The 17,109-nt window shown below is 38.8% G+C and overlaps 1 protein-coding gene across 3 annotated transcripts; it reads left to right on the forward strand.

Moving 5' to 3' along the window:
* Positions 1–3,875: 3,875 nt before the first annotated feature.
* On the forward strand, positions 3,876–17,053 carry xpot (exportin, tRNA (nuclear export receptor for tRNAs)). Of its 3 annotated transcripts, XM_067391354.1 has the most exons (25): positions 3,876–3,977; positions 5,544–5,694; positions 5,820–5,902; positions 6,830–6,886; positions 7,211–7,280; positions 7,392–7,610; positions 7,686–7,870; positions 8,072–8,240; positions 8,437–8,673; positions 8,759–8,797; positions 8,883–8,945; positions 9,155–9,279; positions 10,129–10,273; positions 11,868–11,987; positions 12,128–12,222; positions 12,524–12,593; positions 12,680–12,918; positions 13,077–13,362; positions 13,572–13,761; positions 13,849–13,965; positions 14,712–14,827; positions 14,906–14,953; positions 15,046–15,114; positions 15,663–15,719; positions 15,822–17,053. In XM_067391354.1, the coding sequence occupies exons 2-25, from the start codon at positions 5,605–5,607 to the stop codon at positions 15,846–15,848; spliced, it is 2,916 nt and encodes a 971-aa protein (XP_067247455.1). In that variant the 5' UTR covers positions 3,876–3,977; positions 5,544–5,604; the 3' UTR covers positions 15,849–17,053. The 3 variants fall into 3 exon arrangements, 2 of the variants coding, with proteins under 2 accessions (XP_067247455.1, XP_067247453.1); XM_067391352.1 differs by having other exon boundaries at positions 13,572–13,965; XR_010895648.1 differs by lacking the exons at positions 15,663–15,719; positions 15,822–17,053 and having other exon boundaries at positions 13,572–14,017.
* The last annotated feature ends 56 nt before the right edge of the window (positions 17,054–17,109 follow it).

The following is a 17,109-nucleotide window of genomic DNA, read 5'->3' on the forward strand; positions in this document are numbered from 1 at the left end:
ACGCCAACTTTTACAGGCTACGAGAACTATTTACTCACTTTGAGATCATTTCAGGATAACATCAGCGTGGATTAGGATCAAGTCAGCATAGTCGACATACTGTAAAGTGACCCCCACCAGATCCGATGAGTTTAACACGATGTAAGCGTGCCGGGAATGAGGTACAGTCAGACCACACACACTCGACTCAAAGAGGTTTACAATAAATCGTATATTTGCTCCAGAAAATCAATCTGACTATCATATTTCAGCTGATTCACTGTTGCATTCGGCAGAATGAAAGTGGAGAGTAAATTAAGACTTTTGCCAAGGTCTCATACACTTAGATGCTCAAAGTTGTTGTTTCCGCCGTGGAATAAAAAATAAAAAAGGTAATTGTGACTTTTTATCTCTGGGTTAGGGACTTCTGTTAGGACAATTCAGACTTTTTGTTCTTGCAATTCCGAGTTTATATCTCACAATTCTCAGAATTATAAGTTTATATTCCGCACTTCTGACTTTATTTTTCACAATTCCGAATTTATAACTCGAAATTCTAACTTCAATTCTGTCTTTTTCCTCAAGTGCAAGTTTATATCTCGCAATGATAAACTCACAATTATGGTAAATGCGACTTTTAATCTCACAATTCTGACTTTTTTTCTCGCAATTCTTACTTTTTTCTCGGAATTACGACTTCTTTCCTCGGAATTTTGACTTTTTTTCTCACAATTCTGACTTCTTGGAATTCTGACTTTTCTCTTGCAATTTTATTTATTTTTTTCTCGGAATTCAGACTTTTTTTCTCGCAATTCTTACTTTTTTCCTCAGAATTCTGATTTTTTTCTCACAATTCTTACTTTTTTTCTTAGAATTCTGACATTTTCCTCGGAATCTGATTTTTTTCTTGTAATTCTTATTCCTTTTTAGAATTCTGACATTTTCTTACTTTTTTCTCGGAATTCTGACTTCTTGGAATTCTGACTTTTTTCTTGCAATTCTGACTTTTTCTTGGAATTCTGACTTTTCTCTTGCAATTTTAATTTTTTTCTTGCATTCCTGACATTTACTCGCAATTATGAATTTATATCTCACAATTCTGACTTTTTTCCTCACAATTCTGAGAAGTCAGAATTGTGAGGAAAAAAGTCAGAATTGTGAGATAAAAAGTCTTCTATAGTCTTCTGAGCATTTTCCAACAACTGAGAAACAAAAGCCAGTACACAAATCTTGTATATGACTAAATGTACGAGAACTCAGTGAAGGAGGTGAGCTGATTTCAAAGCTTTTCAGACTAATAATCACCTGTTGTGACAGGCGGGTCAGAGACAACACAGAGGCCTCGGACATTATTTCAGAGCTGGCAGGGCTTCTGTGGAGCCGCCGCGATCCTCCGGGAGGAAAAGCAGGATAAATAATCAAACGGGAATGAAACCCCACCTGTAAAACTCTATCAGCGTGTGGGAACAAGACGGGGAGAGAATGAAGCCGTAATGGTGGAAAGTCTGAGTGTTTCTTTGATGTTCTGCAGGGAAAGAAAGCATATCGTCAAACACACTTAAACTCTACACTTCAGAGTATAAAGAATGGACGTGCTTTTCTTGAGTCTTCAGGGGACGATGTGTTATTTAATTGACCTAATTACTGCGCGAACCAAAGGCTGATTTCCACATTCAGCAGAGTAATTTCATCGGTCGCGCTGGCTGCGGTTTGTTCTCGTGAGGAAGAAACTCATGACTCGAGTCGGTACCGGGAGTTTTCGCGCTGTCCGAGTGAACTGGATCGGACAATTATCTCCTCCAGCAGGGAAATCAATCGGGCCGCAAGCGTGGGAAACATCTGTACAATTTAGATGGGCGGCTGCTGCCGAGCCATGAAAATTACCCTGGATTATTGGTTCAGAGGATTTCCTGCCAAGCCAGCGGCTCTGTACCTGCGCGCCACGATCTTAAACACCCTGTGAGGCAGTTAGTGCCTCGGACAAAAATGAGGTAGTGTGAGTGAGCGGATTGCTTTTCAACACGGGTCCACGGATTGTGATGAAAAAGCTTTCCGTTTAAACAAACACTAACGGGCCGACAGAGTGGAGGAAAAAAGGGCCTTGGCTCTCAGGGCCTGTTTTAAATCCCGGCTTCGAATCTTTTAATAACAGAGAGTCGAGTGTGATTTTCAGAATTGAATATTTAAAAAATACCTCCCAACTCGAATCTGCTCACATCAAAATGCCTGCTGTGTGAATGGTGTGAATAATAAAAATGATGAAATGTCTTTTAGTCAATTTCTTGCACTTCCAAAAAGTAATCTTTACCAGATAAAAAAAGTCTCTTTTCTGGTAATCTTATCTTTCTTTAGGAGCATATTTCCCCACCACATATCCTATAAAAAGTTGCAAAAAATGTAATTATTATAAACCCCCAGGATGCTCCATTCTACTTCCTCTTTGGACGCATCTGCAGATCATTTCAGTGAGTCTTTACTCTCAGAAAAAAAGGGACAAAAGCTGTCACTGGGACGGTACCCTTACTAATATGTTACTTTAAGGTAATAATATACACCCCTTAGGGGGTTAATAAGGTACAAAATGTGCACAACTTTGTTGTATTCCACATTAGTTCAGGCAAAGAGCTTAGAACCCAAGAGGCGACACTTTGATACTTTTTGGGTAAGAGCCACTAGATGGCGCTCCAGTAGCGCGGCCGCTATTATGGGGTGAAAATAATAACTGGACCATAGAATCCTTCACATCTTAATCCGCGGATATACTTCACTTTCCGCGTCCACACGTAGTTAGCCTACTTTATTGAGTATTTCCAATTTATGCAACTTTACACATTTATTAATAGTAAATTAATTTAAGATCATCATGTTTGCAGCGAACAATAGGCCCTATGTTTCAGACCTAGTGGAGTAGGCTAATAGTAATTGGTCTGAATTGAAATATTGTACGTTTTAATGGATCACGCTACAAAAATAATGATCTTATAATACATGATGCATTGTTGTGTCCGTTATCGCATAATTCCCACTTTTGGACACTTTTGCTTTAACGGACATTAAAATTATGCTGTTATATTCATAGGCTATATTTATTGTCATTCCCAATTTTTCTGATGCATGTCCTTAATTTAATTTCATATGGTATTAATTCAGTGTTTATAAGCCTTTTAAAGAATTTTAACCCAAACTGACTGGGTCTATAGAGAGCAAAGGTTTTGTGAAAAAAGTGGAAGACTTAAACACTAAGTAAAAAACTGTAAAAAAGATTTGATGATCACTAGTGATAGTATTTTATTCTGTGTTGTCATCATTCATGTTGGATTTCAGCTTTAATGCACGTTTTTTTAAAACAAAGCAGCTGATATTACCATAGAAACTAGTGGACTGCGACTCGCTGTCACCCCAAAATGGCGGAAACGCAGGGCTGCTGCTGGGCGCCGGTGTTGCAATGGAACCATCTATAGAGTGTCGCTTCTTGTCAGTGTATATTCTTTTGACTCAGGTCTGTGAATGTAACGGTCGCTTCCCGTTAGTTTGTGAACAGTGTCCTCTAGTGGAAAAAATAAACATAACAGGTTTATTATCTAGTGCAGGAATGTTCATTCCAAATGGCATGTATATTGTTTATTCTATAAAGACCTCATTTATACTGTAAAAAATAATATTAATTAATACTAAATATAGTACTGTACTTACTGATTTATTTTGAATTACTTACTAATTTAATTTATATTAACGTACTCAATTATTTGTTGGTATTAATATGATTAAGGTTTAATATATATATTTTACTTATTTTAATTATATGTATTACTTATTTTAATTATATAAAATGATATGTCCTTTGCGTGCGTGCGCGCTCGCGTCTACGTGCTGAAGTTCTTCCTGTTCTCGTGCCCGGCACATCCGCTCGGCCCGACAGACACGCCGCTGTTGAATCTGTTGCATGCGCACTGAGTCACTTGAGCGGGGCGGATGATGATGGAGCGGTAAAGTTCACGGTAAGGCCCGGTAACCTTTACCATATCCACACATTTACACTGTCGCGACATGTTTTATTCATTTAGATGAAAGTTACGCGCGGGTCTTTTGTCTGACAGCGCGCGCGGATGGTGCTGCTGCGCGAGCCGTCCGTCATCATCACATTCACAACAATCTCATCCAGCAATTAAGCCGATAACTCACTAAACTACACTCTCGTGTGATATATCACCACACACGTGCGTCAGTTTTGATGTACAACGGAGGTTTGTCGTTATTTCGACGTGTTTTCTCGGTCTGTCACGCCACGTTCGCTGAGATTCGGCACGCGCGTGACACGATTGTCGGTTAGCTGCGCGAGCGCGCTGATATAAGTCTTGTTATTTTGATGATACAAGAAAAAATAGTGATAATAAATAGTCATATCTGACGTAAATGTAATTGTATGGTGAAAATCTAATAGTGATTTGGGTTAGTGGATCATATGGCTTTGATTAAACTCACTATTGGGCCCGTGTTGCATCAGAAATGGTGCTGTCAGATTATGACTACCACAGAATTTACACTCCAAGAACAAGGTATATATGTCAGAATACCTTGGTACCACGTCCTAGAACCATAACACTGTGTTTGGCTACTTTTGTTAAAGTACACACAGTGAAAGAGGGGATAAAGGAGAAATAGAAAGTGCTGATTCAGTGTGTGTGTGTGTGTGTGTGTTTGGTCATTTGTCTGTTGTTGTTGCTCTGATGAGGTCATTTAATATTCTATTGACGTTGAATTGCATAATCAAGTTAAAGCCCCTTTATTTTAGTTCAATATTATCTAAATTTGGCGAAGTGATATTCAAGTGAATGTGACCATTTCATGAAACTATTATTATTCTTTCAAAGTATTTACTATGGTATAATATCACATTAATACAGATTTTATTTTGCATGTTTTTGCAAACTGATTTAGTAAATCTAAGTAAATTTCAACCATGGAATTGAGTAAAATCTGATAAAACAAGGTGAATAAGTACACTTCATTCATTTGATTTGCATATTAATTTATCATCAAAAATCCATCCATGCCTTTTCAGATAATGCAATGATTCCCAACTCAAATGAATAAAAGAAGTGAATGCCATATTTAAGTGCTCTGAACACAGTGAAATTAAGTTGCGTTAAAATGTTCGGCTTGGTGAGGTGAGGCATCAACATACTATTCAAACTCCATTGTATTTACAATTTACAATAATACAGTGGAGTTTGAATAGTATGTTGATGCCTGATGAAGATCATACGATCGAAACGTTGCCAATAAAGAACTTTTTTATGGTTTTGGAAGTTGATAGTGTGCGGGATTTTCCTTATTTTTCCGAATTAAGTAAACTGCACAAGCCGCAGTAATTTTTTTATCGATAGACTGATATATTGGCAGATCAAAATCAGTGTCTCACTGCTAGATTAACAGAATTAACTTGATAACAAGTGTCGATCACTACTTTATGTAAGAATTGACTATATTATTATGTTTGTATTGTGTGTACTGTAAGATATTTCCGTCGGACTCATGTTTGTGTGAATGTCTCTCTCACTCAGATGTGTGTGTCCTGTGCGGAGATTAAGAATAAACTGATCAAGGACAGCAGCTAACCCACATATGGCCTGCGAGTCGGCGTTACCTGCCATCATGGACGAGCAGGCCCTCATGGGACTGAACCCCAACGCTGATGCCTGCTACAGGCAGAGGGTGAGAGCAAAACCAGACCAGCCTGTGGCCTTTCAGTAAACATATATACACTTAAAGAAGAGTGCCGAGTGCATCGTTGAGTAAGTAAAACACAATCTTCACTCATGTTTTCTGTGTGCTTTCAGGCGCTGGCATATTTTGAGCAGTTGAAAGAGTCTCTGGATGGATGGGAGGTGTGCGCTGAAGCCCTGGTTAAAGGGGTTTACAGGTGAGTCTAATATATGAAAAGTTTGGTTCCAAAACGCTATAAATACATTTTGATTAATTTGAGTAACGATGTGTTTTCTTTACCAAGAAAGTGGCTAGATTTTCAAAAGTTTATTATAAAAACGTATTATTTTTTCACCAAAATGCAATAAATCCATGACATGTTTTTTTTTTTTTTTTAAATGCAATTATTCCATCAATATAAAAGTTATTTTTCATATTGAAAATACACAACAAAGTAAGTTGATTCACATAAATGACTCTGAACTTTGTCAATACTAATCTTACATACAGGCATTTGACTAAAAATACATTGTCGTCACTCCCAAAATGAATTCAACGAGTCATCTTGTTAATGTTATAAATTACTCAAGTGCCTCGTCTTCTTAATCTCCTCATGTAAATTATTATATTTCGATGACTTGTGTTTCTTCCCCACCGCAAAAACCACCACAGGTTCATCAATGCTGTCAGAATTATTAACTTTTCTGTTTTTGTTGATCACAAAGTACAAAGTAAGGAAAACAAGGAGGCCGGGTGTATTCAGAGCGCCACCATTACTGTTTACAGTGTGTGGAATGGTGCGCTGTAATTGGTTGAGGGGATATATCGCGTTTTACAGAGAAAGGAGACTGGCGTTTGTCGCGTTTTGGAAAGAAAGGAAGAAAGCATGACCGAATAACACGGCAGATGGCGCATTTTGCGCAAAATTAATAAATTACTTTTCAATACCGACCAGATACAATTCTGATTTTGGCGGAAACTTTTTTTTTTTAAATGCCGTTTATCACGTTTTGTAACCAAACCTTTCCTATGTATGTAATGTTATAGATGTAGCAGCAAAGCCTGCTATAATATGCCATAATGTAAATCATTCACATCACTTAATAATATTGAGTAATTTAACATGAGTGTGTTCTTTTGTCAGTGATGATCATGTGAAGTTCTTCTGCTTTCAAGTCTTGGAGCACCAGATCAAATTCAGGTATCACTGAATCTTTGCATGCATTTAAACTCTGAAAATTAAATATTTGTGAGTTGAGGAAAAAATTGAATTGCATTCATGGTATGGTGGTGCATTAAAGTCACAATGAAAGTGAGTAGCGACAGGTCTTTTCTTCTGTATTGAGTTTAAGTGGACTAAATGATAACTAAAAATGACAATGTGATCATTTTAGTGTTTCAACCCAAGTCAGTTTATGATCTGTTCTCCTGCACATAGCTTCTATCATTAAAATGTACACAAATGTCAGTGTATGGAGTTTCATACAGTTTTTGAAGGTGAATAAAAACGCTGTGTATTTTGCAGACATGCGTCGCTCTCTGCCGCTCAACAGCAGCTGATCCGAGAGACGCTGATGAAGTGGTTGCAGGGTCAGGTTAGTGCTGTTTGCATTTAGATCGATATTCACGTGTGTATGAATGAGTAATCAAACTACATATGCATTTGAAATCTGATTGCATGTCTGCATGTTGGTGTGTTCGTCCAGTTGATGAATGTGCATCCAGAGAAACCCTTCATCAGGAATAAGGCGGCGCAGGTTTTGGCCCTGACGTTTGTGATGGAGTATCTGACTTTGTGGCCCAAGTTCTTCTTTGACATCCTCGCTCTGGTGGGTCTGAATCCGAACGGTGTGGACATTTACCTACGGATGCTGATGGCCATTGATGCTGAGGTGGTCGATCGGGACATCCTGCACAGCCCGGAGGTAAAACCGGTCCAAACATAAGGAGAACTCTGCATCTGGCTCTCGTCATGTCATTAAAACTCTGTCCTCCCTCAGGAGACGCGCAGAAATACTCTGATTAAAGACGGCATGCGTGAGCAGTGCATCCCGGCGCTGGTCGAGTCCTGGTTCCAGATCCTTCAGACGTACCAACACACCCACAGCGAGCTGACCTGCCAGTGTCTGGAGGTGGTGGGCGCATATGTGTCCTGGATTGACCTCAATCTCATCGCCAATGACAGGTCAGAGCAGCTCTGAACGCCATGCATATTAGTGATCGTCCGTACCAACTTTGGTACCACGTCGGTACTGAAATTTTAAAAATGTGACTCTTTGAGCGCTGTTGAGCGGATGTAACTCAAACAAATATATTTCGTCAGACTGGCTCTAATGACCTTATTTTTGTTGAAGTCAAGCTTCTTGACAGCTGTGTGTTTGTGTAGGTTTGTGAATCTGTTGCTCAGCCACATGTCCATGGAGGAACTGCGGGAGGAGGCGTGCGATTGTCTGTTTGAGATCGTCAATAAGGGAATGGATCCTGTCGACAAAACCAAACTGGTGGAGTCTCTGTGTCAGGTGCTGCAGTCCGCAGGCTTCTTCAATGTCGAGCAGGTGTGTCAATACAGCATTCTTCTGACATGTAACATGCCATGTTGTCATGAGGAACTGATTTAAGTATCAAAAACGTTACATATCTGCATGATTTAACAATCGCACTCATCATTATGTTTTATCTAATGTTGCATATGATTCTGATTCAAGAATCGCTTTAATCTCATCTTTGTTTTCTCATCTGTGTGTATGTCAGGAGGAGGATGTGGATTTTCTGGCCAAGTTCTCTCGGTTGGTGAACGGGATGGGTCAGTCTCTGGTGCTAAGCTGGACTAAACTCAGTAAGACGGCGGATTTGAAGGTTTCTGCGGAATCGTTGCGTGCCGTGGAGGCGAAGGTTCCCCTGATGCTACAGCTGCTAATTCATGAAGATGATGATATTTCAGCCAACATCGTGGGCTTCTGTTACGACTACCTGCATGTGCTCAAACAGGTACTGTACGCGCGCCTAATTATGAGACTGAGAGATGATCTACACATAAACCTCATCTTCAACCTTGTGTGTTTGTGTCTTTCAGCTTCCAGCTCTCAATGAGCAGCAGAAGAGCAACGTGGAGGTACGGCAGCACCACAGGCTCATATCACAGCTGCATTAGTGTTAATTAGTGCTGTCGTTAATGATTGTTGTTGTCTTGGTAACAGGCGATCATGCTGGCTGTGATGAACAAACTCAAGTACGATGACGAGTACAACTTTGAGAATGAGGTCAGTGTGGAAAGTCTGATCTGTTCTTAGCGTGCTTTGGCAACATACATGTACGGTGTTTGTCGTGACGACAAAGTGTTTACTGTGGCGAGTGTTGCGTTCTCTAATCACATTATGCATTTAATTCAATTGCAGACATACTGCGATTTCGGATTTATTTAGAAACGTGTTGCAGCCCAATTATATAAATATAGGTTTGTTTCTCTCAGGGCGAGGATGAGGCCATGTTTGTCGAATATAGGAAGCAGTTAAAGATGTTGCTGGACCGATTGGCTCAAGTCTCTCCTGAGCTTCTGCTGGAGTCTGTGCACAGAGTCTTCACCGGCACCATGCAGTAAGACATGAACCTACACAACACCCTGAGATGGAAAATCCCAGAAAACAGCGTTTTCCTTGTTTGATGTACTACATACACATGCACTCAGCTTTCTCTTGACTCCAAGAACCTGCAAAACAGGTTTTTCAGAAGTCTTCATGGTTATGAAATCACAACCTTGGGCTCATATTACACGCATTTAATACATTTTAAATTTAAAGAGGACCTTGAAAGTCTCGAACAAGAACAGGTTTTTATGCTTGAAAATATTCATTTCCTCATATTCTCCATTGTTGCAGCTCCTCTCTTCCTAGTCTGTCAGTAACGCTCTGGAGTGCGTTTCCCAAAAGCATCGTTAGCCAATATGGTCGGAAGTTCCATTGAACTCTATTGGTAACGACGGAACTTGCGATGATAGTTGGCTTTGGGAAACGCACCCCTGTTTAGTTCCTGGCTCTATGAAGCCCCTCCTTCTGAAAAGTACAATGCACTCTGATTGGTCTGCTGGAGCAGTTTGTTGTGATTGGTCAAGCTCTTCGAACGTGTTTGGGAAATGTCCCGCCCCTTACCATAACCGGGCAGTTTCAACACACTACTAACTAACTCAACCAGACTCCACCCCTTTATTCTGCGTTTGAATTATTTAAATGAGGAATATTGTGAAGAAAACTCAAGAATACAATGGAGGCGTTTCAGGGAGTTCAGAAACACTGACACTGATATAGAGGATAACTCCTGCTGGAGGGACTTTTTCATGCTCAAACGGCAACATTACACACTAAAGAAGGTTAAAAGCATCCTAGTTCCTCTTTAAAAGGCAATCTAAAGACATCCACCTGACTTAGGTTCATTGATTTGTGTGTGCAGGAACTGGCAGACGGTGCAGTTCATGGAGGTGGAGGTGGCCATCAGGCTGCTGTATATGCTGGGTGAAGCTCTTCCTGCATCTCATGGAGCGCATTTCTCTGGAGACACTGCTAAAACCAGCACGCTGCAGGCCATGATGAGAACGGTGAGACTGCTTGTAGCAGTGTTATCTTTGTTTATATATATATATATATATATATATATATATATTATATATATATATATATATTATATATATATATATATATATATATATTATATATATATATATATATATATATATATATATATTGAACTGGCTTTTATTTTTATATTTTTTGTCTCATTTTTTTTTTATTTAATCGTGCTTTTATTAAAAAAAAAATGTATTGGCTTTTTTTTAAATATTGCTATTTATATCTAATTTATTTCAGTTTTAGTTTTTATTTCCAGTTAATTATTTTAGTGCTTCAACTCAAACTTATTTCATTTCTACTTTATTTAAATTTTCAACTAATATTTATATATTTTATTTTATTTCAGCTTTATTTCAATTAACAGAAATGTTTTAATAGTTTTAGTTAACGATAATAACTGGGTTGCATAATTTGGCCAAAAGGTTTGTGATTATATATCAATATGACAATGATTACAGTGCTTCCCACACATAGACTTTACTTGGGCGGGCTGCCCATGTATAATAACGGCCGCCCAAGTATATCTGGAGACACATTTTTGCTTTTATTATTTTTATCCTCTTATACATTTATATCCGCGCAAGATAATGAAACCATCCGTGATCGATTAAGTAGTCGTTTCGTACCTGCTCGTTATGTGTGCGTCAGAACTGTTTACTCCCGCTAACATTCCCACGGGCGCTGCATTTTGCAAAGTCACAAGGGGGCGCTGTTGCTCGTTCTACAAGCTTGAGCAACAGCGCTTCAGACTGCTTCAAAGTGATTCTCAATCAATGAAAAGCGCAGATTTATGCCAAGCGATTGCTAATGAACTCAAGTTGATGAATTATTACAAAGTCTACTTCATGGCCTTTATATAAAATGTTTTAGACAGTTTTTAAGAATCTGAAGGATCAGCCTGCAATAGTACAGACATTTCAAAATAAGAGTCCCGGTGTATTTCAGGCTTTTTTATAATTAAAAGTCACACGCTAAGTTTTTTTCTTTTTCTTTTGAGCATTATTGGTATTTTGGTTACACAATAAATTTTTATTTAATTATAAATTATTGTAGTCTCCCCCACAGGAAGAAAAGACTAAGAACATTATTTGACACATATATTATTCATTTTATACATTTTACTAGTAAAATCTGTGTCCCATTCACTGAGAGAGACACTATATGACAGCAAGGAGAACATAGGAAAAGGTGAACCATTTAAATGCTGTAATTTTTTCATAATTTACAATGCATAATATTAGTATGTTATTAAATGTAATATGCTATGTAATTAAAATTAATTTCAATAAATAAAGATACTGTTAAAAGTCACACATTATTTGTTTGTCATATGTAGTAGACCATTTTGTGCCGTGGGTAATAGGAGGATTTTTCTCCCGGCTACCACCGCAAGTATATTTCAAACCTGTGGGAAGCACTGGTGATTATATAAAATAATTACATTTTGACGTATTGGTGTGCATGTAAACATTCTCAATGAAAGAACGAGTGAATAAATCAGTCTAGGCACAAAGTAACTTCTACATCATGATGACAGCTGTCTGATGTGGTTTGTGTGTGTAGCTCATCTCCTGTGGTGTGAGCGAGTATCAGCATTCCTCTGTTACTCTGGAGTTCTTCGAGACCGTCGTTCGCTATGATAAATTCTTCCTCGTTGAGCCGCAGCACATCCCCAGTGTCTTGGTGAGTGTTTCAAGCCCGTTACGCTGATTAATTACACCCATAATTTAAACATATTTAGAGATGTGAGAGTGACACAGATTTAGTTTGACCTGTAACAGCTGTATTTGGAGTTTTCAGAGGTTTTTGTGTGTTTCGTTTAGATGGCGTTTTTAGATCACCGTGGTCTGAGGCACAGCAGTCCGAAGGTGCGCAGTCGAGTGGCTTATCTGTTCTCACGGTTCATCAAAACCCTACAGTGAGTCATTCTGCAACTGTATACATGCAAACAATAATATTCAATACAATTACACAGCATGCTTTTATCTGGCATTACATTAAATGATCATGCTATCATTCATTCAAGTACACAAAAGAGAGCTCAAATATATATTGACACAATTTTAGCATCTGCTAAATGCACAAATGTATAATTATGAAATAATTATTTAAATGTCTATGTCTGTGCATCACTAGCAAAATGTTAGATTTGACAGATAAGTTTACAGTACATTGATTCATGCAATGTTAATAATACTCTTTCTTGTTTATTTGTGCAGTAAACACATGAATGCATTTATCGAGGACATACTCAGCAGAATACAGGACCTGTTAGAACTCGCTCCTCCGGTAACGGCTTCTAAAGATCATATAAAGCTGCATTTAAATATGCTCTAAGCGTCTGCTTCATCAGCCGCCTGTCTTTGTCTCTCCAGGAGAATGGGTTTCCAGCGCTGCTGAGCAATGATGACCAGCTGTTTATGTTTGAGACGGCCGGCGTGCTGATCGTGAACGGAGAGAGTCCGGCCGAGCGCAAGCAGGCTCTGATGCGCAGCCTCCTCACGCCGCTGATGGAGGCGTTTCGCATGCTGCTCGCAAAACTGCCACAGGAGGGCGATGAAGAGAGACAGGCGGCGCTGGCGGACTGTCTGAGTCACGCAGTGGGGTTTGCCAGGTAAACACACACAGCTGCCATCGTTGAACTCATTTGCAATAACAAATCGAACTTTTAAAGTGTGTTTGAGTTGGCGCAACTTTTTAAAAAGGCTCGTCCAAACCTAAAATCATTGCAAACGCATCCCTACTGTCCAGTAATTTGTTCCTCTTCCTCAGTCGCACCAGTAAGGCGTTCAGTAATAAGCAGACGGTGAAGCAGTGCAGCTGCTCGGAGGTTTATCTGGACTGCCTGCAGACCTTCCTGCCTGCGCTCAGCTGTCCCGTCCAGCGAGGGCCGCTACGCAGCGCCGTACGCTCCTTCCTCCATCGCATGATCATCTGTCTGGAGGAAGAGGTGCTGCCCTTCATTCCAGCGGCGTCTCAGCACATGCTGAAGGACTGTGAGGCGAAAGACCTGCAGGAGTTTATTCCACTCATCAGTCAGATCACAGCCAAGTTTAAGGTACCGACGCCTCTGTGCAGAGCTGAATCATTGACATTAGGGATCATGTGGGTTTTTGGATCGAGATCATAGGATTTTAACGATTAATCATCCAGCTGTAGTTTGCATCATACATTTAACAGTGTCTTGCAGCAGAAGCAAAACTTTACAAATGATTAAATGACTTATTTTTTTAATAATATAACTCAAATGGACACTCTTTCTCCCAGAACCAGGTGTCTCCTTTCCTCCAGGAGATCTTCATGCCTCTGGTGATGGCCATATTTGAGGTGTTGTCTCGTCCAGCGGAGGAGAACGATCAGACGGCTGCGCTAGAGAAACAGATGTTGAGAAGAAGCTACTTCAGCTTCATTCAGACCATCGCCAGCAGCGGCATGAACGAGGTCATGGCCAGCCAGGGTGAGACGTCACTGCTGTCCTGTTCAGAACACAAGCCAAACAAGCCTGTGTGCCTGAATGCAGGAACTGACTTACTGTGTTTGGCAGGAGCTGAAAATATCGAGCGCGTGCTCTTCACCATCATCCAGGGAGCCGTGGACTTCCCAGACCCTGTCGCCCAGAAAACATGCTTCATTATTCTGTCCCGACTGGTGGAACTCTGGGGTACGAAAAACACTGAGACTTTAAGCACAGCAGATTCATGTGCATCTGAACAGTGAGTTCAGGCCACGGTTCTTATCGTTAACTAAAACTATTAAAAACTGTTCATTGAAATAAAGCTGAGAAAATTAGTTGAAAAAATTAAACTTAAACATTCAAAATATTGCCTTGGTAAATGAACTGAAATAAGTTGAAGTTGAAGCACAAAAATTATTAACTGGAAATAAACTAAAACTGAAATAAAATCAAATAAATTCAACCTAAATAACAGTATTTAAATAAATAAAAGCACAAACTAAAACTAACATGAAAAATATGAACATGTAAGCTGATTCAAAGTGTTAACAATATAATAAAACTAGAATTTTAACCAATGTTATTATCGATAACTAAAAATTATTAAAAACAGTTTTGTTAATTGATATGAAGCAAAAATTAGAAACTAATTGAAGTTAAGTTGCAGTCGATTACTAATTGGAAATATATAAACATTATTTTAATATTTTAATAATATTATACAAGTAATATAATAAAATATTTTATCAATTATTTAGTTAATTTGAATTTCATTTTTAGAGTTTATTCATCTAAAATTAAATGTAATTAAAATAAATTAAATCTAAATAATAATAAATAGAACTGACAAAAGCACATTATATAATAACAAACTAAATATAAAAGCTCATTCAAAAACCACCTTGAATAGTGTAGAAATAATGCTAAAATAACACTGCTTTTCTCTTTTTCAGGTGGAAAAGACGGATTGGTGGGATTTCCAGATTTCATCTATAAACATATCGTCCCAGCATGCTTCATGGCCCCTCTTAAACCAACCTTTGACCTTTCAGATGCCCAGACGGTTCTGGTAAGTCAGTCAGGGCTTATATAATGGCTTGTATTAAATGCAGATGGTGATTTGTAATGATTTGCTCTTCTGTATCAGACGCTGTCCGAGTGCACACTGACTCTGCATATGATTCATCTCAAAAGAGTGAGTGTTTTTTCAGTACAGCGTGACGCTGAGTAATAACAACAATGACTGTAGTTACTTACTCTAATGCTTGATGTGTTGTGTTTGCACAGGGGCCGGAGTGTGTTCAGTTTCTTCAGGAGTATCTGCCGTCGCTGCAGGTCTCGCCTGAAATCACACAGGTACCCGAGACTCGCCTGCTTCTGTCACTTCCAGTGTCTCTTTACGCCTTATCTCTAGAGCTGCTCTGAGAGTCACTCAGCAGAAGCATCATCAGATACACACACAAACAAACTCAAAGGTCTTCATGACAACCCGCCAAAATAAGAGTCCGGTTTAACTTTAAGAAACGGTTACAGAAATATATTATGATTGTACAACAGATTGTACTGCTCAAAGTAATAAATTATTAATAATAAATTATTTATTTAAATTTAAATCTTTATTTTAAGGAATATCACAAAGCAGTTAATGTTATCATTTTAATATTTTATTAAATTGTTAAGTTTTATGAATTCAATTGATTACACATGCATTTTGCATTTAAGATTTAAATAAACCATAAAATCAGGGGGGGGAAATTAAAATTGTTACAAACTTTTAAAATTAAAAGTTATAGCAACAGTATCCATTTGATAGTGTTAGTCCTACATATCGAGTCTTCTAAAAGAAAGAACTGCAGTATGATTTTGGTGAATATCTGATTTATACCAACTTTTCTTCTTCTTAGGAACTGTGTCAAGTGCTTCAGCAGCCGGACGTTAAGGTTCTGAAGAACTACATGAAGGTATTTCATGGGATTTATGGTTGAAACACTAATTCATGTTGTCTTCAGATATCATTGAGTGTTACATTTTGTTTTAACATGCTGTTTCCTGTGTGTGTGCAGGTTTTCTTCCAGCAGGCCAAACTTTAAAACTGGAATCGTCAAGCGGAGCGTTTCAGGAGCTCAGCAGTCAACGCCACTTACAGACCACCATTAAGACAGAGCTTAGCATAGAGCTACTTTTGCACTTAAAGAAGCTTAACCACACCCATCCTGTCTGCGGGACACGGACCCCCAACAGGAGTCACGTAGGGATTGGCTGTCATGTGACAGTGACCTTGGCCCAATCAGAGTTGTGCTCTCCATTGGAGGTTCAGCCACCTGGACTGGAGGGGACGTCTGCGATTGGACGAGACGGAGAGTAGGTGGGGTTTGTGAGGGTGGGCGGGGCTTCAGTCCTGGACAGAATTTTTCAAGGAAAAGTCACGTTTAATGCTTTCCCGTTGAAAAAAAATACGCAGAAAATATGCTAATTGTTTGGAAATATGACTTAAATGTTACAGATTGGTTTCTAGAATGAATTTAATGAAATGTTTATTTTTGTGTGTGTGCTTGAAATCTGGATTTTTCTCAAATTTCAGCTTAAGAAGGGCCGGTTTAATTTAATTGCGTTTTTTTACTTTCGGAAATGAAGCATAGGTTTTAGTTTTACGTGATGAGGTTAACAAATGGAAGTGCTCTTGATGTGGGCTCGACCTGGCAAATCATTTTGGTCTTTTTTTTTATTCTTTAATATTCTTATAAAGTGATAAATTGGCAGCAAGTTTTCCATATATAACGTGTACTACGGCATTCCCATCAAAGCTGTACTGTAACTTCATATCGTTTCAGAACGAACCGAACACTAAACGTTAAGCCGCTTCCATCACAGTCTTTCGATTCGCTGTCATTTAATGCCTTTAAAGCCCATTTGAAATATGCAATATGTGTAAAATGTTACTGACTGTGAAAATACTACGAGGTGGTTTGATCCTTGGATCTGCAGTGTGAATGTTTCGGTTAGGTTACGCTGCTAGGAATCATTTCTTTCGGAAATTTACTTTCATCATAGAGACGATCGTCTCGGATCCGTCTGCCTGATGTGCTTTTTATTTCAGACTCTTTTGTTGGAATGACATTTTTGACAATCTGTGTTGGATTTTTTAGACACTGCACACGTGTTAACCCTTTCAGCCCTGGATCCCACTTCAGACAGAAATGCACATGGGAAGGTTAAATCACATTGGGTTTAATGGTTGCAAATCATGTTAGGGGGAAAAAAAGTATCCCATATAAATGGATGAAGCACTTTGCCATAAACTGAATGACTGTTAAAGAAAGTTTCTCTGTCATAACCCATGAGTCTTTGCTT

This window comes from Chanodichthys erythropterus, chromosome 8, assembly GCF_024489055.1.
Source record: "Chanodichthys erythropterus isolate Z2021 chromosome 8, ASM2448905v1, whole genome shotgun sequence".
NCBI classification, from domain to species: Eukaryota; Metazoa; Chordata; class Actinopteri; order Cypriniformes; family Xenocyprididae; genus Chanodichthys; species Chanodichthys erythropterus.

What these genes read in the sequence shown, in the direction of transcription:
- xpot (XM_067391352.1), top strand. Translation starts at nt 5,605, where the DNA reads ATGGCCTGCGAGTCGGCGTTACCTGCCATCATGGACGAGCAGGCCCTC. An exon ending in AATCTCATCGCCAATGACAG is followed by an intron (nt 7,871 to 8,071) that starts GTCAGAGCAGCT and finishes GTGTTTGTGTAG; the next exon opens with GTTTGTGAATCTGTTGCTCA. An exon ending in TTCTGAAGAACTACATGAAG is followed by an intron (nt 15,720 to 15,821) that starts GTATTTCATGGG and finishes GTGTGTGTGCAG; the next exon opens with GTTTTCTTCCAGCAGGCCAA.